Source organism: Schistocerca gregaria, chromosome 9 (genome assembly GCF_023897955.1).
Source record: "Schistocerca gregaria isolate iqSchGreg1 chromosome 9, iqSchGreg1.2, whole genome shotgun sequence".
Lineage (NCBI taxonomy): Eukaryota > Metazoa > Arthropoda > Insecta > Orthoptera > Acrididae > Schistocerca > Schistocerca gregaria.
Window position 1 is genome coordinate 27036189 of NC_064928.1, and position 27196 is coordinate 27063384.

General features: G+C 38.5%; 1 protein-coding gene across 1 annotated transcript in view; it reads left to right on the forward strand.

The window, feature by feature from the left end:
- Positions 1–21444: 21444 nt before the first annotated feature.
- The window catches only part of LOC126291553 (collagenase-like), a 163288-nt gene continuing 157536 nt past the window's right edge, over positions 21445–27196 (forward strand). The window contains exon 1 of the mRNA XM_049985064.1: positions 21445–21523. Within this exon, the coding sequence (XP_049841021.1) occupies positions 21463–21523 (61 nt within the window). The 5' untranslated portion in view covers positions 21445–21462. The remainder of the gene's footprint in view (positions 21524–27196) is intronic.

The window sequence follows — 27196 nt, forward strand, 5'->3', positions numbered from 1 at the left end:
GGCGAGAAAGAAATGCACTCCACGGGCGTGATGTGAAATTTGAAGCATTATCGGACAAGATTGATTCTGGAACCACGAATCGTAGGAAATAATCATTTTGAATGCGACGAATTATCGGATTTGCACAAGAAGATTTCACTCCGTACAGTCTTATGTGCCTAGAAAAATTCTCCAGGGTTGCTGCTAAGTATTTAGCGCCTCCCCTACCGGTGGGTAGTGAACCTGCCAAATCAATACTAAGAAGCTGGTTTGACCTTTCAGTAATTATTGGATTTAGTGGGATTGAAGTGGAAATGTTTAAGGATTTTGCCTTTTGACAGATGACACAGTTTCTCAATAATTTATGGATTCTCTGATGTAGATTCGGAACATAACAGTAAATCGAGATTTTCCTTATACATTTTTCTGATACGTAGTGACCCCATCAAATGTGAGTGCACCACAGAAGATGTTCAATGAAATTTCGAGGGATGCAAATACACCACCTCTCAGATGACTCGGACGTCTTATGAAATAGCATTTGGTTATGAACTTTATTAAACTTTGACAACTTGTGGCCTGGATTTTCGTGAAGAATTTGTCTAACCTTTTTCCATTTTCGATCTGTATTTTGAAGAATCTGAATATGCCTACATAACTGAAGAAAATACTTTCTGTGAATTGGATCTTTCATTAATAAAACTTTATAATTAGACATTTGTTCCACCAGTTCGCTGGTTTCTGGTAAGCCCTCAGGTGAGCGAGAAAGTGCGTCTGCTATAACATTATTTTTACCTTTTATATATATAATGTCAAAGACATATTCCTGCAGTAATAAGCACCATCGAGTAAGACGGGGATGTTGCAACTTGCATGTAAGGAGGAATGGTAAGGCTTGATGGTCTGAATAGACTTTAATTTTTCCTCCATAGATATAACAGTTAAATCGCCTAAAAGTCCATGCTACGGCGAGTGCTCCAACTCCGTAGCCGAATAAGACTTTTCGCACTTAGATAACACTCGACTCGCAAAGCTAATCACTTGGATTTGCTCGCGTCCATTTACTAATTGAATCTGGAAAAGACAAGCGCTGATACCCACAAAGGAAGCTTCTACAGTAATGCAAAATTCCTCATCCATCTGAGGATGTTGGAGGATGTCGCTGTTAAGCAAAACTTTTCTGAAGTCCGTCTTAGCATTCCAGACCAAACGTCTGAAAAATGACGTAACACCGATAAATCCTTTCAGTTGCCTTTTTGTAACAGGGTTGGAATGTGTTTTATAGTAGACAATTTTTCAGGGTCAGTTTTAAATCCTTCAGGGGTGATGATGTGTCCTAAAAATTTAATTTCACTTTTTCCGAACTTGGATTTCTTAAGATTTGCTGTAACACCATACTCTCTGAATCGTTGAAATACCTTTTTCAGAAGGGCCACATGATCTTCCCAATTTTTCGATGCTACAAGAACGTCATCTACATAGACTGTTAGCTCGTCTAAAAGTTCAGGACCTAGTACATTGTCAAGGGCAGAAATAAAAATTCCGCAACTCACATTTAGTCCGAACGGTACAACTTTGAAATGGTTAGATCCACCTACAAATATAAACGCAGTGTACTTCCTAGACTCCTGCGCAAGTTTTACTTGCCAGTAACTGCATTTCAAATCACGGGTGCTCAAATACTTAACTCCATGAAACTGCTGCAGATGCTCTTCGAGAGCCTCTGGTCTCGTTCTATGGGTACTATAATTTTATTGATTAATCTTGCATCTAGGACTTGCCTTACGCTACCATTTGATTTTAGTACAGACAATAAAAGACTCGAATAATGTGAGTGAGATACTTCTATCACATTGCAGCGTAAAATTTTCGTGATCTCGCACTTGACAGCTTCGCGTCTCGCATATGGAAAGGAATAGCTTGTTCTACAGTAGGTTGAATAGGGCAGGACATCCATTCGATATTTAAAGCCTTTTATTAGTCAAGGTTTCTTAGAAAACACGTGAACGCAATCTGTTAACAAATTGTAAAGCTCATTCTTCTGTTGTTTGGATAGTTCAGTGGACATACTAGCTCTTCCGTATAATTCATTCTGACCCGGAATTATGTCTGTATACTCATCGTCATTAACACTTTCAAGATCTGTCATGTCTTCTGTCTGACTGTACTGTTGTCTTTTAGTCCATGGCCGTACTGCTATTTGAAGCACCCCAAAGTTTGTCTTCACCTTACTTCTTAACAAATTTACAGTTGCTTGTAGCTGACTCGCTACTAGTGTACAGATTCCACACTCGATTTCAATTTTAGTTTTCGTCTGTCTCAAGAATTCAATATTCAGGATACATGTCACTGATAGGTTTTTAACAATAAGAAAAAGGACGTTACTGAAATGGACTCTATCTGGATTTGAAGCCGAGTCTGAAGATTTACACGTTGTGTTAGTGGACCAATTGCTCCCTAAGCGGTGCAACCTTGAATTGGAAGTGATAAAACTTTGCATACAGAGAATATTTGCCTAAATAAACATAAAGATAAGACATTTATATTAGGTCCTGTGTCTACAATGGCTGTTACTGGTATGTTGGCAATTGATACTCTTATGGAAGCTTGAACTCGTTCGTCCCACGCGTCATCATTGTCTTTCGTCTCAGTGTCTGCTACTAGGTCATCCTGTAAGTTTGTCTCTTTGTCATGCCTAATTGCTTTAACTAATGGACAGGGTGCCCCCATTCAAACCTGCAGCATCCTCTAGGAGGCTCAAAGGTGCTGCTTTTAACTTTCCGCTCGACGCTTGCTTTCCTGCTGATTTATATTTCTCAAAGTTTCTTCCGTCTCGAACTGATGTTGGTTCTGTGGTACGAACTCGGGTGGAAATGGATCTTGTTGTCCTGGCGTATTCGCTTGCGTATAATAAATTTGCGTATTATGCGGGCCTTTAGGCTTCGGACTTCCCGAAGGTCCGTTCGCTTGTTGCGTGAAGTGAATATTTTGTGGCTGGAAAGTATTTTGCTGTGGCTTGTGTTGATTGTAACCGTTACTGAAAGGTGTACGTTGGTCTCCACCTTGATTATGCCAATTATTTCCTTTCCACTGACGATTTGAATCGTAAGACTGATCGTTTTGATAATTACCGTTGATCGGTTGGTTGTTTCCATATTGCTGGGGCTGTGTATTATAATGTGTATTTCCGTACTGACGAATTATATATTGGATTGTATTTCTGGCCGTTATTGTACTTATTTTTGTATTTGCTGTTGGAGTACGTAGTGTGTTTTTTTGTGAAACGGTTGTGGGGTTGGTACTGGCCGTCGCTGTGACGCGCTTTCGCTCTGCCACCATTGTTGCCCGCGTACTCCGTATTGTGCTGGCCGCCTGCACTGAAGTGGGCGTTGCCAACATCAACTCTAGCGTCCTCGTAAAGCAGATCTAACGAGTCTAACACAGATAGGAAGGTGTCCGTATCGTCCTCAGACACGTTTACTAACTTTTCTCTGATCGGTAGCTTAGTTTTTAGAATCATAATAACGTCTTTGGCGGTGATTGGCGAATCCCAGAACTTGATTTTCGTTAAATACTTTTCAAACTATCTTCTGAAACTACCACGCTTACTGTTAAACACTTCAGCATTGTAAACCTCTTTTCTCAGGCGCTGCTACACACCAGAAATCCAGAATTTAGCTAAAAAATCTGTTCAATCTCATTGTAACTTTTACAAGAGTCAACCATTTCGGTTCCCCATAAGGCAGCATCGCCTACGATAAATCAAGTAACGAACTGAATTCGCTGGCGATCACTCCAGCTATTCTGGAAAATTCCTGAAAACTTTCGGAGGAACACTATAGGATGAATTTCTCTTTTCTTTGGATGAAAGGTCGGAAAAACACGATGTTTGATCACGCTTTCCTCCTGCATCAAACTGTCAAAAGTGGTTGGGCTGGTGCTCTGGTTAAATTGTGGTTCTATAGAACTATGAGCTTGAGCGTTATCAAATGGTGAACGGTAATGTACCTGCTGTTGTTCATTACATGGTGCTGAATTATTCCACTCTCGTGACACGGGAGGTGGGGAACTTTCAACTTGACATTTTAATGTACAAACTTCATCGACTATCTGTTAACGCCTTCAGCTAAACCTTGAGCTAACGTTCGTCTTATCTGGCCTAATTCTGACATTAACGTGTCTCCCGTTTTTCCAGAGGCTGCCAATGTTTCAAAGGTCACATTCTGACAGTTTCCCTGAGTTCGTTCTTGACCTTGATTTCTATTAATCCGTCTTTGTTTTTAATCCACTTTTGGTAGTGGTCAGACAATGCTTCAGCATGCGCCTTAACAGTATTCTTTATTTGATCCTCTACGTTAAGTGTCTCAATCCTTTTGGAAAGATCATCAACAACATTCTCTATCATGTCTACTGCGGTTTTAACTCCCTTGACCTCATCAGAGATTGCAGTATAATCTTCTTTTAAGGTCGCAGCTTGTTTTTGATATTCCTTCAGTTTTGAATTTATCCCTCCCTTGGCTGCTTCGACTTTTTTCATCTAACCTTTTTGAAATATCCTCTGTTTTTGACTCTACTTGTGTGTCAATTTCTAGCCTCATGGTCGTGATCTGACTACTGATTTGGCTTTGGACATTAACCAACAGGGTATTTAAATCAGCTGTTATGTCTGCCTTTAGTTCGGCCTTTACCGAATTTAACCGTGTCTTTAGGTCATTTATCTCCGTTTGCAGATCTATTTTTACTGAATTTATGTCCGTTTTTACCGAATTTATGTCTGTTTTTACTGAATTGCACAGACTTGTAAGGACCTAATCTTTATTATGCCGTCTTTCGGCCTTCTCTTTTTCTTCGCGGGCTTTTTCATCTAATCTTCCTGTTTTTGGCTTTCGAACTTACGTTCCATTATTGCTCTAATCATTGCGTCTAAGTAATTTTTTTTTCCAAAAGCGGGAATAGTTTGCACATTAGGACCGGCTTCCAAACCTTCGGCCGAGGCTGCTTCTGCGTCCGCTCGTACACCTATCGCGCGTGATCGTAATGGATAGTGAGGTCCATCCGCATCACCGCTGTCGTCTGCTTTTGTTTGTGTCCGCTGTTTACCGGCAGCCATGTTCATGAATTATTTGTCAAATGTCAAAATACTACAGATATTGTTTGTCACTGCCGTCAGTCGTTTGTCTGTGACGTAGTGCTGTGGCGCGAGTACTGACTTGACCCGGGGTCTAGCCATACCCCCTCCATTCCGTCTGAGCTCCAAGCTAGCGACCAATGAGTGTTCAGAAGTGGGCGAAACCGAGTATCCAATCAGATAAAGCTGTATTGCCGGGCTGGGAACAGCTGATGTTTGTAGCAGCCCTAGCCTAGTAGGAAAGTACGCACAAAGGCCTGGATATTTATATTTAGTTGTGAAAACTAGTTTTTTCTGTGAAAGTTATATTTCTTAGCGGAAATTATACCTGCATCTTTGTGAATAGTGTGCTAAGATTACAAGTACGAATATGTTGTGCCTTAGTGATGATTATACGCCGTAAGATCGGAGAACTGTGGATTTATTACGTAGAACGTAAAGCTTTTGGTGTGGTTGTTACTATAAACCTTGAATGTAATTTACTGATTTTGTATTAACACAGTGAAATATAATAATCATTCTACTATAGAACAATGAAACTGTCAGCTTAAGAAAATGTGACAAATCACAAATTTTGTTGCGCTAAGGTTTTTTTTTATAAATAACTGAGCTGCCAGTCACAATTTTTTCTGTTCTTTATATTTTGCACAAAGTGTTGTGCTAAATAATAACCATTTTCAAGTGCATTGTTCACCATCCTGTGCCATTTTTTCTTGGTGTTTTCGCTTGTAACCATATATGTGCGTTTGTTATTTTTTTATGTATGCCTGTATAGGGCTCAGAAAATTGGACCACAGAATAATTAAAGGACAACAGAAGAAGCAGGACCTCACACAAACACCACGAAAAAAAATGGCATAGTATACAGAACAATGCACTTCAAAATGAGAATTATTTCTCGAAACGCGTCCTGAAAAATATAATTAACAGTAAAAATCGTGTGGTAGCAGTTATTTATAAACAAACCCATTGTTTCCACAGTCGTCGCTGGCTTTCACAAGCCATGTCTAACGCATAAAATCAAATTATTGCGGTATTTTTATTAATTTTTAAAATTTATGTATCCACAGAGAAATATTCATTTAATGGTACGTATTTATTTTTAAAATTGCACATAGATTACTAGTTTCGAGTCTATAAGAGTGCGAAGTATGCCACAGAACATTATTGGTGTAAATGATTCCCACACATTTGGTCAAAGATAGACAACAAATTTATTAACTAACATTTGGGCTACCTCACTGTAAATGAGCATTTGAAATACCTGTGGACAACCACATATTGATCAGTACTAATCAGTAATGTCAGTCTAAATACAGAAAATCGAAAACTGTAAGAAACTAGAGGTCAATGCAAGTGTCCGATCCCACCTGTGCGCCTTGACTCGCAACATAAGTGTGTTGTGGTGTGTGACATCATTATGACACAGAATTATGAGCTGGTTTATTATGAGAAAACTAAGACATCTGGATCTATAAGAACATCATTCTATTGTCAGACATTTATGAAATATGGTCAAAGTTTAAAAAAGTGTTTTTCAAACTTGCGTTTATATTGCAGATATTTTGATGTTATGACTTAACTTTTTACTGTGCAAAAGTAATATCTTCAGAAAAGACTGACCAAGGCTCAATAAAACCATACCTAGAGTTTCACAGCTGCTGACCAGTATTTTGGTTTATTACTCATACATTTATGTACTTGATTTTTTTTCTCAAAGTTGAGTAAAAACTGTTACACAAAAAACTGTTACAAAGTTTCTGTAGATTAAGAAAGCCAAACCAGTCTAATTAGTGTATTGCTCTTTCATGACCTTTTTACAGTATTTAAATGTTACTATTTAACTGACTCTTTCCTCTTTAATTGTTTCTAGGACTGTACATCGTTTTTGTGCACGTAGGATGAAACATGGACACATTAACAAATGTATTAATCTTCCAGTTTGTTAATATATCTATGTTTGCTCGTTGATTGTAGCACAGTCAGCCATGATACATTAGGGAAATTGCCAGTACCAGACCTCAAAGAATTTTAAGGCACAGTAAAATATGCTTACTATAGGTGTGTTGTGGTGGAATCATTATAAAGAAGCATAAAATGTACTTACCTTCAATACATTTTGTTAGTCGAATCAGAAAATAACGTGCTCATGTAATAGTTCTGGCTAAGCTCATAAAACTACATTCATACAGGCCCAGAAGTCTTACTTGTGTAATTTTTATACAAATTAAAGAATTTTACTAAATTAGTTTAAGTGTAAAGAACGTGTTACGATAACACCAGTTACCTTGGATCTTAGCAAAACAAAATAGGCGAAGACTTTTCAAATGGTAACAACTTTCAGATTTAAAAATAAATGTGCCAGACTGAGTGTGCAGTACAGATTAAGGTGTTGGCTGTCAGTTTTTTTTTTTTACAGCCCCATTGCTGTCATGTGATATGGAGGTTTTACATCTGTCCATCTTTTGTCTACTACTTTCTATTTTTACCTCAACTTTGAATCTAAAAATGGGCCCTAATATTTGTTTTAACTGTATTATACTACATATAATTTTAAGAACAGAATGTGGAAATATACTTTCAGTTGCCTGTTCCATGTATTGTCTGAGATTTAAAAAGTACATCTACCTGGAAAAATTTGTCTAGTATTACTCCATACAGTTAAAGATTTTTCTGTGGGCAATAGTGCTTTTTTCTGTTTGTGTATGCCTTGAAGACAATCTACACATTCCAAGCACTGGTATCCTAAAATATTATCACAACTAATGTTTGAATGTTTATTTACCAAGTAGATCACTTCGAGAATTCTCAGAGTGGTCTAACATGTGCTCTACTAAAATGTTCACATGTTCTCCTTGTTCCAGCTGGCAACACATTAATGCCCACAAATTTTCTCTGTCCCATGTTTTAATCGATCTTTGTTAACTATTAGTCAAACCTCACTGTGGTTTTTATTCGAATGGAAGTTCATGCAGTTAGTTTTCTTTATGTTTAGCGCCGCTTTGTCTTTATGTGATGAATTTTAACAATCTTTGAGACATTTATTTGATTTCTCTGTCAGCTGGCTTGGATTTTTATTTGGGATTACTTAGTACCATCATTAGTGAACAGAATTTATCCTCCATGGATGATAGTTTGTGGGAAACATTCATGAAGAAAAAGACTTTGTATAATATGGTCACCTGAGTGACACACACGTATGTAGGTGATGATAAATGTTTTACTAAGTTTTTTTGAAGTGAGATATCTCAACAACTTGAAGCACCCTGTTTGAAAAGTGTGATGGAGGAGTTTCATTAGAAAGACAGTGACTGAGACTTTGTTCTTTAAGACGTAAGTCTTAAAAGTGAAGTTGATATAATATTAGTTATGTTTAATGCATTTTCCTGGGCAAGCTAGTATACCTGGCCTGTCATAACTCATTCCAGTTTCTTTCCTGATACATACTGTTGTTTCCTGTGCACCTTAATGTCACAAGATAATGACTAAAGATTATATATATATATATATATATATATATATATATATATATATATATATATTTTCCAAGACTTACCAAGCGGGAAAGCGCCGGTAGATAGGCACAATGAATAAAACACACAAACACACAGAATTTCGAGGTTTTGCAACCGGCAGCTGCTTCGTCAGGAAAAGCTGTGTATGTATGGATGGATATGCGTGTGTGTGTGTGTGTGTGTGTGTGTGTGTGTGTGTGTGTGTGTGTGTGTGTGTGTGTGCGTGAGTATATACCTATCCTTTTTTCCCCCTAAGGTAAGTCTTTCTGCTCTCGGGATTGGAATGACTCCTTACCCTCTCCCTTAAAACCCACATCCTTTCATCTTTCCTTTTCCTTCCCTCTTTCCTGACGAAGCAGCCGCCGGTTGCGAAAGCTCGAAATTCTGTGTGTGTGTGTTTGTGTGTTTTATTCATTGTGCCTATCTACCGGCGCTTTCCCACTTGGTAAGTCTTGGAATTTTTGTTTTTAATATATTTTTTCCATGTGGAAGTTTCTTTCTATTTTATATATATAAAGGAAATACAGTGTGTCACTTACCTGAAAGCTGATATCTGGCAGTGATGGATAGGCATGACCCACTCCTCAGATATGGATCACACAAACAGCATGCAATCCGTAAATGTGTGGTCTCTCTCTCTCTCTCTCTTTACGAAAAGAGCAATTAAAACAAAATTATACTATGCTGATGTCCTAAAGGACAATTTTGTGAACTAGATAGCCTGTCAGTTCGTTAGTAATATGTTTGAGGGATCACTTTGCATTATAGATTGTACTGATGTGCAATGAGTCATTATACATTCACATCACAAATTAATTTGGACATATGATTGCGTTCTGAACATTTTTAATTTTGCGTTTTTGTTGTTGGTAATATCAATAAAGTTGAACATAACTGCACTAGTCAAATGGCAGTGAAAGATGTATGTATAAGCTTGCTGGCTATGTGGAGGCAGCACTGAGTGGGGTTTTAAGAGCACCAGACATCTAGGTCTACGTGAGCTTGGTATGGGTTGGGACAGAAACACTACAGTACATTATATGAAATCCCAATTAGTTTAAATAACCCAACAGTCTGTATAGCAATACAGTATCATTTTTTAAAAACGCTATAATGTGAATAACACCAAACTGTGTTTTACTGTCAGTGTTGTTTTGTGGCAGTTGTGTACAAATTGTAATCATTATAGTCAATACCTTTCTTAAATTGGTTTCTTGAATTTAGTAAATGTGTGCCAGTGCTATATTTATATTCTTATTATTTGTCATCGATGCATGGAGTTGGACATTAATACATATACAAAATAAAACAAATGATTACTCTCTCCTGTCCAGTTAATAGCTCTCTGTAGACTAAGCAGTGATTTGAAATGCACAGTTAAATTACAAGAATCTGGCTGTCATCCACCTCCCCATGCCAACCCTCGTCTGCAAGTTGTTTACCACACAAGCATAGGTCTCTTTGAACCCTGATTCTGTCTTATTACTTTCTCACATATTTCACAATTTTTCCACACTCCTTTGCTTTTCCCCAATGTCTTCACTTAGCAAAAGCAGAACATTGCCGTCACCAAAAGCTAGACATAAACACTCATGGTGAGTACACTTACCTAGTTCAGCTTTCTATCTGCTATTCAAATAAAAGTTTAAAGAGATTCATTGTCCTTTCATTTTCAGAATGTTAAAGTCACAAACTGTGATATGAAGACATGCAGTCTGACTCGTTGGCTTGGCATTTAATGAAACAATTAAGTTTTTTTACACCATTAATGCATTTTTTGTTTAGTTTAGGATGGTTGCCTGAAAGTGTGTTCTCCCAGCAAAAAAATTATTTACTTCCTTTTTAGTTAATTTGAGATGGAAAATTTTTGTTTAGGCTCTACATGCCAGAGGAAGCTATCATCATAAGCAATTCCTTTATGCCAACCTTGGTGTAAATAGGGGCAATCTGTTCATTATTCCTATTTAAATGTCATGCTTATATTAACATTGCAAAATATCTTCACTTAATCTTCTAAAATAGAGTTTTAATACCAATTAATAAGATAATAACAGTTCGTTCCTGCCAATATTACAGTTTATTATTGCCAATATATATTAAAATGCAGGAAACATTTTTCATTATCAACTGACAGAACTACTTCAGAAAGCAGATATATGACAAATTAAAGAAGCTACATGTAACCTGAAGGAACAGATGTAAATAAAAAAAAGTCATACTGCAGAATATAAAATGTAGTTTACATTTTAAGAAAAGATAATTCACATTTCCCAGAAACGTATGCAACATACAAAATAAGTGTCCACATTGTTGGAATATCCTAATTTAAAGAAAATCTATATTTCAATAGTAAGTTTGGTCTGAGCTTTAAGAAAACATTTATTTCAATAATCGGGTTAGAAAATGGCTCTGAGCACTATGGGACTTAACATATATGGTCATCAGTCCCCTACAACTTAGAACTAATTAAATCTAACTAACCTAAGGACATCACACACACCCAGTCATCATGACGCAGAAAAAATCCCTGACCCCGCCGGGAATAACTGGGTTAGACCCGAGCTACAAGAAAAAAAACTTATATATTTCAGCAGTCGGTCTAGGTCTGAGCTTTAAGAAAAAACTTAATTACTACACTCATTCCCTTAATATTTCCATTAGGTTGGATCTCAGATTAAGAAAATCCTACACACTATGCTGCAGTAAACAGTCGTGCACCTTCAAAAGTCTGCAGTTGACCGGCATGATTGCGTAGCTGGTGATGGAAAGGTAGCCTGAAAAAAATAAAAATTAGAATTCATACAATATTGAATTACTTTCCATAACATTTATATAAAAGTATGTTTTACTTACCTTCACCAAAATTTGCCAAATAAAATGCACATGCAGATGGTGTTTTAAGCTTTCTCAATTTTTCGCACACGACTTCAAGGCCTTTCCTCATTTCCTCGAGGGATTTATTTGAAAAATCTATGAGACCAGCTGTTATCTCGTCTATTAAATCTATATTTCTCTTGTCTGGAACTGTCTCCATGTGAAGTGTGTCTGGCATCTCTTCTTGGCTTTCACAGAGAAATCCTCTGTCCATTTGCTCCAAACGTTCCGAAGAATTTGAAGCCCCTGCATTAGAAGAGCAATACAGAGGCTCTAGCCACACTTCAGGAGGCTCCTCATTTGTAACAATAAAATAATACAGTCTACGTATACTGTCACTATCCGTCACCTCCCTGTAGTTTCCTGATGGTAAAACAGTACTGCCCCAGTCTATATGTTTACAGATCTTCCCTGTATTGCCTTGGCAACAAGTGCAAACAAGAACAGCCATATTAACAATGTAATAGTGATTCTCCCTTTCTTCCCTGGGAAGAAGCAGAACATCCTCATTGACTTTTCTGATTTTTGCTAGGATCACCTGTGAAGGAGCCTTTATAGGCCTACAGAAATACTTAGGGCTTGCTCCATTAGCAGCATCAAGAAGCCTCCTCTGAAAATGCAAATTTACCTTTGTGAGAAAAAAGTCCACCATCTGAACCACATTGAAGACACGCACCCTCTCTAAAATCCTGTCCTTTAAAATTCTCATAAAGGCCTCACTTATATTATTTGTGTTGTGCCCTTCTATAAGCATACCTCGTTGATGTGAAAGGGTCCACAGTTCTTTCCTATCTCAATACCCTTCCAAATATTTCAATAAATTTTGATGATCTTCACCGATGTTCGCTCTTGTTACATTATAGTTTACCACTGCTTCATTTTTTGTTTGCGCAAACATTATTTTTTTGAAATTCTGGAAGAACTCACACTGTTTTTGCTGTGGTATAAGATTTTTTGCTTTGAGAAGCCAGCGCCACACTGCCTGCAGGACATGAAATATACACAACAAAGTTTTTGTGTTTGGGAAGCACCTTCTAATTGCATTTTGTTCTGACTGGCTGTCGTCAGTCAGAAACACACTTGGGCCATTGATGTTTCCCCCAAAAATATTTTCCCGCACTATCTCTTTCAGCAACTCTAGTCCCATTTCTACAACTCCGCAGCTTTCTGAAGACATAATCAGAACTCCTAGTGGTAAACCTCCACACTCACTGTGAGTAAGTAAAACGAACACTCTGCGGCTATCATGATCCAGAGAACCAGTGGAATCCATAAATACAAGTTTGGAAGCAGCTTTTACATGAGTATGGACTTTTTGCATCAGTGGTGAGCAAATGCTGAAAAACAATTATACAAATATTAATAGTAGCTAAACGTATATGCATAAAGTATTCATCAGACTACAAATTTGTAAATATACTCTTACTATACTATATAATCATCATCTTTCTGAATCATCTTGGCACACACAGCTCCAACTTCGCTGTTGTATTCCTCTAACCTCTGTTGCAACAGCTGCTTTCCTTCTTTATTGAAATCTGTTGGCCCATATTTTTTCTTAAAAACTTTATTGAACAAATAGTGGCAAAAGTTGTAATCAGGACACGTGCTTCTGTCTGCAAGGACTAAAGGGTAATCTGAAGAATTCAGCTGAATTTCAACCTTTATTGACTCAAGAGCAGTGGCTGGTGAATGACCTCTTTCAAACAGGGAGATTAATTTTTCTTTGACATCACTTGATGGTTGCCTAAATCTTAAAGCAGCAGCACTCTCAACACTGTGGTTATGACCCAACACCAAGTTAACCTCACACGGCATTTCCTTACAGAGCATTGCTTTCTCTACAGACTTACCTCTGTATCTATCATACACAGCGTGAATTGTCACTGTCATTTTTGATGGACAGTTAGTGTTTTTTGTTGCCCTTTGCACTGAACCATGAACTTTTATACTGCGAGTATTGTGGTGACAGACCAGCCTTTGTTTGAAAACAACATACTTACCTGATGCAGGTTCAGTGCATCTAAGTTGTTTTTGTTATGTTTTCAAACTGTGCCAACCACTGTCTAAACTCCTCCCTTGTTTTAACATCAACAAGGATATTTAAAGATTTTATCTCTTGCACATTACAGTCATTTCTGTGCAGCTCCAACACACGTGTTTTCCACTGCGGGAGAATTTCCTGTTAAGGGAGAAGAACATGTATTACTATCACTTCTTTACTTGGCTTCATTTACATTATTTCAGAATTATCCTCCCTTCAGTAACATGCATTTGATATAAGAAGTGCAGCAGGTATGTAGACACATGGTAGACAAGACCTCAATTTCATAAAAACCACCAATAAGTACACATTTTACCTTGGGTAGGGAGGGGTAAAAACAAAACAATATTTAAACTTTCGAAATTGTCGGTGAAAAGCTTTTGTACTCGTCAGAATATGGTTTAAAATGTTTCATATTCACACAAACATTTCACTGAAAAAAGAAAAAATACTTGAGGGCACAAAAAAGGCCTAGTGACAACATTGAAGAAAGGACCTACACAGGTGATAGGACAATAACGTCTATTAGACGTTTCTATGTCAAACAAATTAATGTCGTATAAATTTTGAGGAAAAGGATAGATTTTTATACAGAGGAAATATTAACTATGTCCATTAATGTTATAAAACAGTATTTAAACTAATAGTTTTGGCCTAAACAAATTTTTCTAGACACTTCAGTCTGATAGTTCCAATTCCAAATCGTAAGTGAAATGTTTTTAAGGGAAAGACAAATGGGCATGTTGGTGTGCTCCTATAGATTATTTAAAATTTCTGAAGTTTCTGGGTGATTAGACCTGGGTGTTTGGTAAAATCTGAAAACCAGTACTTATTGGCAAAACTTCTTTTCCATTGGTAAATATACTTTCTGTAGTACTGAGCTGAACAAACTCAGCAACAATCTGTTTTACCTTGAATGAAGTTATGGGAAGGCCCATGTAGTCAAGCAAGTATACTCACCTTTACTGAGAACAGATTTTTGTGTTTTCAGAACTTTTTAGTATTACTCTCAGATACCAGTGGTATGTTTAAATTACAGTTGAGTAACAGCTTTTATTTACACCTGGCATTAATTTTAAACTATCACAGCATACTCTGTCTCTTTAAGGTTGCAGTTTAATGTAATTTCTAGGCATTCAACACTACTGATAGTCTAATGATTTCCAAATTGAAATACAGAGAGTAAACAAACTAGTTACTAATTATTTTTTTAAAAAAGCAAACACGATTTGTGATAAATCTGAACTTAGAATGCAGTCAGCTGCTCAAGATATGATAGCCTTCTGTTTACTCCACTTTTCCTCCACCTTTCCAACCAGTGGAAAAAACAACTCACAGTTTAGTATACAAATGTGTTTTATAATTCCAGTACACAATGTTAATAAGTTTTAGCTGATTCTGAAACTTTTTACACATATACATGTTTCACATATACGTGAAACATCAGGAAAAAATGGGCTACGAAAAAATTCTTCTTTTAATGGATCATTAAAAGTCTATGTTGCTAACAAGAAACATAAAAACCAAATTCGTACAGAAAACTGTATTAAATGGTAATTTTCCAGTACCAAGAAATGAAAATAGCTGTCAAAATAGGTATACCGCTGTTTTATACTACGATTTGCGCGCGCTCTTTAATGCAGTTATTAAATCTCCTGCTTACTATCACACCATTTAAATTACTGGAGTCCACAGCAAGATTTTAAAATGAGGATTCCCGATCAGTTAAACAAGTTGGCTGAACCTTCACCTTATTTTCTTCCATAATTTACTCTCATAATGGCTATTTTCACCCGATCCTGCTTATTTCATTTTTACCCTAGCAATACCCTGTCTTCCATGTTTTATTTGATCCCCCTAATTCCATAATCTTAAGTAGCCAACATTACCAAGTTGCCAATAACAACTGGCAAGCGAGCAGTCTGGATTAATAGCTTCAAAAAGCAAGCAGAGAATACACCCACTTGAGAAATAGTATTAACTATTTCATTCTTCCTTTCGTTCGCCGACAGCATTTCATTGAAAGCAATTAATTTCAACCCTAAAAAAAAAAGTGCAGAAAATTCATGCTAAATATGGTACTTACAAATACGTCAGCCTTTCGCTCGTCCACGACACTATCTTCGAACGAAATCATTTCAAAAATACAGTACGAGGACACGTTGACGCAGGAGACGCATACATATACAAACACAACAGTGAGTAGCGACAGAATTTCGCGCGCGACAGAATTTCGCGCGCGTCTGATGCACAGCACTTTTTCATAGGTAGTCGTCTGGTGGCTCCTTATTGGTCGCTAGTTACAGCGCTCAGACAGTGTGGAGAGGAGATGGCTAGACCCCAGGTCAAGTCAGTACTCGCTGCTGTGGCTTACTGGGACCTGAGATGAAATTTTAACTCTGGGTAACAACTGACGTTCATGTACGCCAAGAAGACAAGATGGTTCCTACTAATTTCAAACAAATGAAATATCACACGTTTTACCAGGTTTGAGCGTAATTTTTGGCAATATTGTAAAAATTTTTTTGTGACGCACTGACAACAATGGTACACTTTCACTGAATTTAACTACATAAGAACGGACTATGGACAAATTACAATAAAGCTGTTTCAAGGCAAGGAGAGACAGGTTTACATTCCGGTCAACTCGAAAAATGCAACGTCACTAGGAAAGCTTGGCTACTGCGTATAAAAATTTCACTTACTATGGCTGTCTTGATGGTGATATGGCTGGATACTCGTTTTTTTTTTTTAGTAATTTCATCAATCGTTCATCTGAATTAATTAAAAGGTTTTCCCACGTCTCTTTCTCGGATGAATTGCATCCACATGAAAAAATGAGACAATTATTAGAACAAGCACAGAAACATTGTTAAACAAATACATGAAATGATTTTTGATCAAGTCCCTGTTTGGGCGCCAAGTGTAACGTTGGCCTTGGGGGACGGAAATAAAAAGAATTGTTGTTTTCTTTTAATGTCGAAAAACTGAATATTTTGGTGGGCCACTTGGCAACAGAATCAGGGATTGACTACTCTATTATAATAACATACGTTGAGCATTAAATAGCTGAATAAGAGGAGCATATTTACATGTATTTGAAATCGTTCGAAAGAAACATTATCATTTCTGTGCATTTTTATAGTGCAATGTAATCATACTCAGATCAACACTAAGGGACCAGAAGATTTATAGACTTTAAAAGAAATGCAACTCTGCACAATTAAAAAAAATTGGTTCTGAAATAACAGGAAAACGATAATATTCCTTCTGCCTCATGCTGCGTTCGGCCCCTCAGCGTGATCGTAATTTCTGGTGATGAAGTAACACAAAATAATTATCCTTTAGGTAAGTAAGGAGATGGAAATCATCAAGGTTAATTTACTGGGATAAGCACACTTATCTTTAACACACTTTTTTTAATGCTACATACCTTTTCATATTAAATTACAATAGGTGACCATTGTAGTTAAATACTTTATACATAGCAGTCAAAATGTGCTCTTAATGCTGTTTGTTCGGAATCAGTTACAAGAAATTACATGTTTTCTTATGGAAAAATAACAATTAGCATATTCACTCAATATTTTCACATGAAATATAAAATACCGTTGCGGAACGCAGCAAGTCCGCGTCCGCCTTTCATGAAATACAAACAGTAAAAGGTGAGGCGCCCAATGCCTCATTTGTCTTGAAACAACAGAATTCTTTTTTATACCATTAATCGATCCATGTACATAGAGATTTACAGGCACCGCCCAAGAACGGCAAAGATAGAGTAATAGACTCTGTCGCTGCTATGCGATGGTTCATTTCTTTTCTTTATGATTGTTCAGTAACTTTAGGCCATAGGGCGTTTAACTATTGAGCGTATATTAACATTTGTGAGGCGAAAATTACTAATATTACAGGTTCTGGGAGATCATTTGTGAACAATATGAAAATAACAGGGCCAAGAGCGGATCCCTGACGGACGCCATTTCTTGTATGTAGTGTATCTGACCTGCAGTGCCTGGATGTCTTTGAGTTTCTTATTTCTGTGCATTGCTTTCTATCAATAAGATATTTGTGGAACCAATTGTGGTCTACACCTGTAATCCCACATTTCTCGAGTTACATAAGAAGCAGCTCATTGTCGACCATGTCAAATGCCTTGGACTGATCAAGAAATATACCAAGAGCAGGTATAAAATTTGTTGCTGTGTCACTGTAACTTTTAACTTCAGTTTCCCTAATTTGTTTTTGCACACCCTTTGCAGTGCTATCGATTCCTTGGAGTGAAATAGATACATTTTTTCATTATTTCAAATGTAATTTTCTTATTACCAATAAATTCCAGTTGCTTCTTCGAAATCGTTCCACATGTGTAGTTCATTGTAGTCAGATTTTCTTCTTCGAAAGTATTAGAAGATTTGTCCTTGCTTGGTTTTGCCCTCGAAGGTACTGTATAGCTTTTCTTCATTTTCAGATACATTCCATTCGCTGTTTCCAGTTCCAGTAGCCTTCTCCATCATACTCTCGTATCTTATTGTCAGCCATGTCCAATTTCATAAAGCACACTTTTCGGGTGGTTGTCTTCATTTTAGTACACAACCGAGCGCTGCTTTTTCAAATAACAAACTTCCTTTTACTCAACAACAGTAAACTGCTTCCACGTTAAGAATATTCGTTAACGGCAAGGCAAATATAATTTATATCTATCTTTACACAATGGACGCACGGAATGGAACCAACTTCCTGCTTTCAGTAAACATACGTATTGTCGATGTAAATGTACTACATTAAAACAGCTGAAGTATCAGAGTTACCGTTTTCGTTTATCATTATCAAATTTTCAATACTACAAATGGGTGATAATAGTATATTTCCCCCAATAACAGATTTTTTCTGAAGAGAAATTTCTTCCCCTGTTTTCCTGCCAAGACTTGATGCTCATCAGTGTTACGAAACATAGAATCACATGCTTCAGTTTCTACGAGCTGAGCTTTGGTGTATCCTACATATTCAACATTTTGCATTAAATTTACTTCCGCATCAGCGCTCGTTGTATAAAGTTGAACACCCTCCACTTAAATCATCGTCTTTACGTACAGTATCACCAACATCAGATGACAGATGAACAACACACTGTTATCGTTCTTTTCAGCTTTGCCTCGCAGCTGCAATAAAATACAGGGAGTCCATAAGGTCCCGCATGACTTCAAAAATTTATAACTGGGAAGCTATTCGTAAAAGATCATCATGGTTTGTTGTAAAAAGTTAAAGAGCTCTCAGAGATTTTTTTCTGTTGTGTCGGACTTTCAATGTGTCCCACTTGTCGCTCATAGCACATTAAGGCGAAATTCGAATTCTGCCCACGCGAGGGTCAGTATTGTAGTATTAATACTTCAGATTGCTTCAGTGACAGGAGCAACAAGGGTAGGAATGTCATCGATCAGCTTCGTCTACACGGGATTCTTGACAGAACACAACAAACAAAAGTCTAATGGTGTGACATCCAGGCTGTCACGGTCCAGCCACTTGTCAGGAAGCGCGTCGTTAACGTTCCGTCTGCCATGTGAAGTCGCTACTCACCAACACTCTGGCAGCTTTCAAGATGACAACACGTGCTTGAGGCACTGGAGGAGTGTGTGTGTTGTAGGGTGAGGGCTGTGTTTAGAGAAAGGTCTGCCTTTTAAGGTTTACGATCCACCTCACTGTGCTAATTTTTCAGGTTGTGTTCTGTTAAAATGGCGTCTATAATTATGTGATACCATTGTCACAGTTTTGAATTCTGAATACCAGATTTCATACTGCACATTCTCCTAGTCTATCGTCATTTTGATGGATTCCAAGTCAAATGTAAGGCAGAGCTGAATTTAAAATAATTTTGAGAGGTACTCGATGTATAAGAATGGTGCATCAGTTCGTAGCGTTGTTGTTTGGCGTGTTGATGTGGGTTTATATATCGATTGTGATTTTCCATTTGTGGTTCATTGTTGCTGTTTGAGTTTACATTTTGTCATTTTAACACCTGGAGGTACTAAGTGGAGCTCTGGAAGCTAGAAAATGGAGTTCCAACTGGGGAAATCGGAACATCCTTCTGTTTGAGTTCAGTATCGAGTGACAGCAGTGGAGGTGGCCAGAAAAATTTGCGCTGTGTACGGGGATTCTGCCATTGGACACAGAGAATGGCAAGAAAATGGTTTTCTCCTTTTAAGGAGCATCGTCATACGCATTAATTCACAATGATCCAAGGCTGTGTATTCGAGAACTATCAGACGTTACGAACTGTGATCATTCCACCACAGTGCGACATTTGCGTGCAGTGGGAAGGTTCAAAAATCAGGTATATTGCTACCGCACGCTTCAAGCCAAAATCATACAAATCAGAAGGTGCCCATATGGGTATCTCTGCTTGCTGGTAGTCAATTGGGTCTTGAACAACACCGACCATAAGTATGCTCTATCGTTACTGATGATGATAAATGGCGTTTGTATGCTAACTCAAGGAAAAGAAAGAAGTGGTTGAGCCTAAACAAAGCAACAGCTTCCCACACAAAGATCTGTTCGTATCCAGAGAAGATAATGTTATGCATCTGGTGGAGGAGCCACGGCGCGGTACAGATTTGAGCACCAACCCAGTATCATAACTTGTCTGTAATAGTTTCAAAGTTATGACTATTTTGAAATGATAGTTCAAATTCATGAGAACCCTGCATGTTAACTTTTCTGGAACTGCATGACGTGTTGTGGCTTGGTGCGTCCTTGGATAGTGGGAGATAGCACCACCGAGCTCGTGAGACATCTACTACTGACATGTGTAGTGTTCTTAAGTACGGTACACCACCCCTGCGTCATTAAGTGCATACAGTAATGAGGCAAAATATTAATACCACCTGCTTAATAGCTTTTTTACCCATCTTTGGAACGAATCCATCACTGATGAGCCAAAACATTATGAACACCTGCTTAATAGCTTGTGTGCCCATCTTTGGAATGAAATGTATGATAGATTCTGTGTGTCAGCGATCCGACAGTTAGTTGGTAGGTTCGTGGAGGTATGTGGGATTAGATATCTACGCGAAGGTCATGTAATTCTCGTCAATAAGGGTCGCTGATTTGCATTCGCGGCGATGGTGCCCGATAGTGACCGTGATGGGTCCCACAGAACTTAAAAGTTCGTCGGGGAGGACATCAAGCAGGAAGGGATGCACGTGGTTTGCCGCTGTCACGTGTCTTCGGTTACCGCCAGAGGTCCCATGCAGGCGTAGGAGGGTGTCTCCCGTACCATAACACTGCTCCCAGCAGCTTGCAACTACGACGCGCGGCACATTTCGAACTGCTGTTCATCTTGGTAACGGCGTTTCTGCATTCGACCAGTAACCTAATGTGGCAAAATTGTGATTCGCCCGAAAAGCCGGTGGTCCCGTGCCCATTGCAATCATAACTGACGATGTCGTTGGGTCAACACGTAAACACGTAGGGGTGGTCGACCGTGGAACTCAATATTGAACAATGTACGATGAACGGTGTTCCCTGAAACGATTGTGCGTCCATTAGGGTTGTGCTCTTTTGACAGAAATGCCACGGATCACAATCTATCCTCCTTGACAGTGCAGACAAGGCTCCAAACCGTATCTTGTATGAAGAGCCAAGGGCGTCCAACCACTTAGCAAGTAGTGGTATTTTCGCTGTCCTGCTTCTTTTGTCGATGCTTACGACAGTAGCACGTGAACATTCGACAAGCTTCGCCGTTTTCGAGTACTCGTTCCCAGGCCCTGCCTTACAGTAATCTGCCCTCTGCGTTCGCCCGGGTGCCCCCGGCCTCGTGAGCTGCTCACACACGCCTGTTTCGGGACGACGCCGCCAGGCGGCTCTCCAGTGCGAGAGGCTCGCGCAGCCAGGCGGTGCCAGCAGAGCAGGCGGCGGCGGCGGCAGCTATGGCCACGAGCTCCCACTGTGCACTCGCAGCTGCCCTGCTGGTGGCGATGGCGGCGACGAGTGAGTGCCTTCCAGTCAACTGGTTTAACACAATGTTTTTACACATTTTCTCTTTGTTATGAAGCGTTAACCAATGCATCATTTAATTTGTGTTCTTTTCTCCTGACTAGTTTATAATGGCCTTCTATGATTTCCTGCCCATCTCTTAATCTCGGGCACCATTTCCATACTTTTGTTATTTGCTGTATACAGGTCTCTTCAAAGAGTATCGTAAAGTTTTCATTTTGAGGGTTGTGTTAGTCCAATTCTTGCGATTTTTCTTTGTTGGTTCGGCCAACATATCAAACTTTGTGGTCACTGATCGCTGTATTGGACGTTTAGTGGGTCCTCAGTTGTCACGTAAGTTAGTTGTGTTTGCTTAAGAGTGGCGGTCGTTAATCGCGTAGTTGACTACATCTGTAAGATTCCTGGCTGTTTCCACAGTCAACTGACGCCAGTGCTGTGGCTTACGACACAGGTGCACAAGCCAGGTGCTTAGAGCAGTCGTCAGCAATACAGGACACGAGCACACATTGCAGTCAGCTGACCGATCACTAGCAAATACCTGCCTTGCTGCCAGCCCTTTTGTCGGGGGAGACAGACTGATCACGTCCCCATTTCGACACAGTGCTGATGTACAAATAGAGAGTAATTCATTGGTTTTTACAGCCGTTTCTCTCTGTGCATTCATCCAACCTCAGCTGTGCGTCGTTTGACAACCTGAAAATATGGCCATCCTGCCACTCAGAGTCGGGTGTAAATTGCCTCACAAGTAGTGGCATCATCTTCAGTAGGTATCAGAACTTGCGTCTTCCACGCAGCATGCAGAGTGGACCTCAACCTACAGTGCTTACAGAGTGGGGTGAGTGGAGAAACTGTTGGTTATTTTTGATATGTGTGATACACATGGATGTAGAATAAGTGTCACCAAAGCGTAGAGATTACTTTGGATACGCCAGAGGAACTGGCTGATGTGTCTGAGTTTTGGGGCAACAGCAGGGGGCAGAATCTGGGACTGCTAGATGTTTACAGTGTAAATACTTGAGCATTCTGCATTGTGCGCTGAATCTGTACCTGTAACTTGTTTCATGTGACATAGTTTTGGTCATCTTGTGAGGCAGTATAGGGATTCTGGGGTTATTCGTTCTTCAGTTTGGCAATTGTTGCGTATTCGTATTGTGTGTGAATGAGTATAAAGGAGTTGAAATGAGATACAGTATGCTACTGTCCAGAAGACAGCTGAAGCAATGATTGATGAAATAACACAGGGTAGACCAGATATTACAGAATTATGGAATAACCTTGTAGCTAAGCATGAGGAAATAGTGTTGTTCCAGACACTGAACCATCTAACAGATCCATCTGCCATTAGCCTAGTCAGTGTCTTTTGCGGCTGTGATGTTGTTTGTGGAGAACCTGACAATGACGCAGAGACTTGGTGGTTGAGCAGTTGTTGCAGGTAGCAAAATTAGATCTAGCAACAGAGGCAAAAACTTTTGTAGATACACAGAAGCACTGAGAAAGGGGGGAGACGTTTGAACATATAAAATGAAGATTTCTGTAGAAGTTCAGGAAGCAGAAGAGTGCAAGTTTCTGCCAAGAACATTTGAGTGATATTACAAAGAGGCAAGTGGAAGGCATAGAGGATTTAACTGCTAGAATAAAGAAAGCGGACATACATATGTATGAGATGGATCAGAGTGATAAAACAAATTACAAATTAAGTTTTTCTGCAGGAGACGAGCCATGAAGTTAATACACAGAAACTTGACTGCGCTAACGAGGACTTGCCTCGTTGGTCACAGAAATGTCAGACAGTGTGTCCAGCAGTTCTTCACCACCAAATGTTAGGGAGCGTGATTCTGGTTAACTGCCTGAAATCAGAATTCAGGAGAGGACCAGGTTCTTTAAAGGCATCGTTTTGCTCGTTAGGCAGGCCGGTGTGGCCGAGCGGTTATAGGCGCTACAGTCTGGAACCGCGTGACCACTACGGTCGCAGGTTCGAATCCTGCCTCGAACATGTATGTGTGTGGTGTCCTTAGGTTAGTCAGGTTTAAGTAGTTCTAAGTTCTAGGGGACTCATGACCTAAGCAGTTAAGTCTCATAGTGCTCAGAGCCATTTGAGATGACATGGAGAAAGAAAACGTAAAGATACTATTCTTCCTTTTTGTGAGCAGATGAACCAAAGTAACTTCTCTGGCAGACTTCTTTGCCGCCGGGCTCTTCTCTACCACGCTTCTCCACTGGGGTCCTTCTCTGCACGTCATCCACCGAGCAGTAAGGTGTCTCTGAGCATATGGGCTGGGGACCTGAACAACTTTTCCAATGAGCTGAAGTTACAAGGAAAGGTCACCAGCAGTGGAATAGACTTTTTGAAAGACCTATGTGGTGATTCCCCATGGTGGGTCTTCGTTTGCGAGTAATCGAAGAAAAATTTTGTCATTTTGAGTGACAATTAACAGCGTTAAATAACTGATATGGAACGGACTATTTGTGTATTGTAATAGATAGGGTAAGGACTTTGCGTACAGTAGTTCGTTCACTCGAAACTTGTCCAGTTTTATAAGATTGTTTTAATTTTAAATCTATATCTAAATGAATTTGGTCATTAATTTTATTCTGTTAATTTGTTTAAATGTATTTTTTATTTCTGTTACTTTGTTACATTTTAATCATCCTATCACCTTCTTCACATTATTCTTTTTCTGCTTGAAATCTTTGTTCATGTGATTTCAATTGACTTTGTGTATTGCCTTTATGTATTAGTTTCTTTCACTCAATAATTCTATATTTTGTGTGTTATTACATTCATTATTTGTATTCATCATTTTGCTTGAATTTCGTTTTACTTATAATCTCTTCTTTTCCTTAAATCTTCGTCTGTGTTATTTTGTCCATTTGTTACATTTTAATCATCCTATCACCTTCTTCACATTATTCTTTTTCTGCTTGAAATCTTTGTTCATGTGATTTCAATTGACTTTGTGTATTGCCTTTATGTATTAATTTCTTTCACTCAATAATTCTATATTTTGTGTGTTATTATATTCATTATTTGTATTCATCATTTTGCTTGAATTTCGTTTTACTTATAATCTCTTCTTTTCCTTAAATCTTCGTCTGTGTTATTTTGTCCATAATGCACGATATGTTTTAAATGTTTGCATAACGATTACCAACCAAAAATATGCACAGCTTGTAACAAAACATACATTTTTGCTAGCATTTCACAGATTATTTCGTCTTTTGTTTTCTAACTGATAGATAGGCATTTTTAAATATTTAAATATAATAATATATAAATACACTTACATTCAAAAAATTCCGAATGGTAAAAAAACGATGTAAAGAAAAAATCAGAGCAACTCAAAAAGTTGTGGTTAAAGCAACGTAACAAAGAAATGTAAATTAATATATTACATTCAAACCAGTTAATTAATTATAAATGAGAAGTAGAGTCATCTTAATGAAGGTTTAAGAATAATAAAATTCGAAGCGCCTGATGAGCACAAACCCACGATTTTTTTATATTTGAAGCCCTTCTCATTACACTACACAACAAAACTACACATTACATATGTTTCAACGTTACTGAGGGTCAGGCAAAATCTTGGAACTCTTTTTTCGCCAATTAGTCGTAAAAGAGGGCCCACCAGGTTGAATGGCTTCGGGGTGTGATAACTGGGATCTTAACCAGCATCACCGTGTAGATGGTTACAAGAAGCTGTTGCCACCACTGGGGATCCCTCCTTGTTAGTCGCAGGCGTGACAAATGCCTGAAGTCGCTGCCATTACAGCCTCCACCTTCAGATTAAGATGGATAGTTCTAGGGACACCAAGCATGAGCCATAGGGACAGCAAAATCATTTTTACTGAGTTTTAATAACCTCAAGCTTCATTTGGAAGACTTTCTTGAAGATTGTTCGATCAGTATTATTTAAACTCTGGCCACAAATGCAAGCCTATACCCTTCTGTAGAGCTATCTGCCTTTTGATACTAACATTCTGGCAATGACTTCACACCTTCACAATTATAATTGCTTTGTACTGATGCACGTTCATTAGAATCAGACGACAGATCCCTCAATCATCCTTGCAAACGTGTTAATTTTGACTTGTCAGTTTGTCACAGGTTTTATTGTAAGATTTGAATATCACAAACGGAATTCATTGTGGTTCTTATTTAATTTCATAGATAACGAATTCCTTATTGATTATTTTAGTGGGCAGCAACTAATCAGGCCGGATCAACAGGGCCACCTCCCATTCTTATAGTCAAACACATCCCGTGTACCCTTGAATTTTGGCGACTACTATGAATAATTCGTTGAGTTGCTATCTTGTGGCACTGCGGTCAGTTCCGTGACAGTTCTAATTTAGAGGAGAAATTGCATTCGGTATCTAAAGCATCACTAAACTCACAAAAGTAATAATTAATATGTAAGTTTTTTGCACATCACTATTTATGTATTCCTTTCACGGAAGTGAGGTTATACGTGTCCACAAATGTCCAGCTGAAGAATCATTACTGGACTTTTGAGTAGGGGTATATTTATTTTCTATCTACTACGTATGCCGAACAATGAAAGAAATCCAATCATTGGGTGTGCAGGAGACTTGAGAAATTTTATTTTAGGTTGATTAATTTCTCATTCACACATTAGGTGTGTTGAAATTCCAGCGATTGCATTACCAGGGCAAGAGTTAGAAGTTTAGCGAGAATGAGCGAGGTAGACAGTGGTTCAAATATGGAGGTACAATGGGAAAACGTCTGATGTCATACTTTGCGTAAAACATACTAAACCAGGGAGTGACGTTACTTTAGCGAGGTTCTAACGCGAGATGTGAAACGTTTACTGTTTGATACTCTCTCTGTTGATGTATATTTTCATTCTCCTTGTACGGTTCTGACACACTGGAATCCAGTAACAACGTCAGCGCCTGAGAGCTGAACATCGCAATTGTCTGAGCTGAATTCTGATCCTCCCCTATTCTATCCAACAAACAAACACACGCGCACACACATCGGTAATAGCGTATCTGCAATGGAAGCCGCTAGTACGATCAGTTTTATATTACATGATAAATAGATATCAAACGAAATAATAGACATTCTGTTAGGTTCGTAACATTTATATATAGTCCAGACGAAAGTATAACGTTACGAAACGAAATTCATTTCTTTCGTACCATTTTCATCAATTTAAGGTTGCCTTCTTTGCAGCACTACAAAAAATAAATATTACACTTCAAATAATTAACATCAGAAGTGTGCGTAGGATTTCTAAAAGGTGGCAGGTGTCATGCATGAAACTAGTAACTGAACTTTTACGTCTACTTGAACGAAGGCAAAATAGGAGCCAAACGTCACAAATCTGCTAGAATCGTGTAGAGGTACCTTATCTAGTGTTCAGTCTGACACAAACAGTTCATAGGTTTCCGGAGGGTGTATCATTCCTATAACATTTGTATGATGTTTGTGATGGCGCTACAGCCACAGGCCAATGTGCCCACAGATAAAATGCCAGGTAAATATGAGAAGGCAAGCATCCCACATTTGCTTCAAACTATATTTCGAAAAAGGCATCAAGTTCGATATAATATACAGCCCTCGCTGTTGAAATTTTAAAAATCAGAGACAATAGCGCAATATCTCAGATCAGTTTGAAAGAGATCGAAACAGTTTCTGGGGCA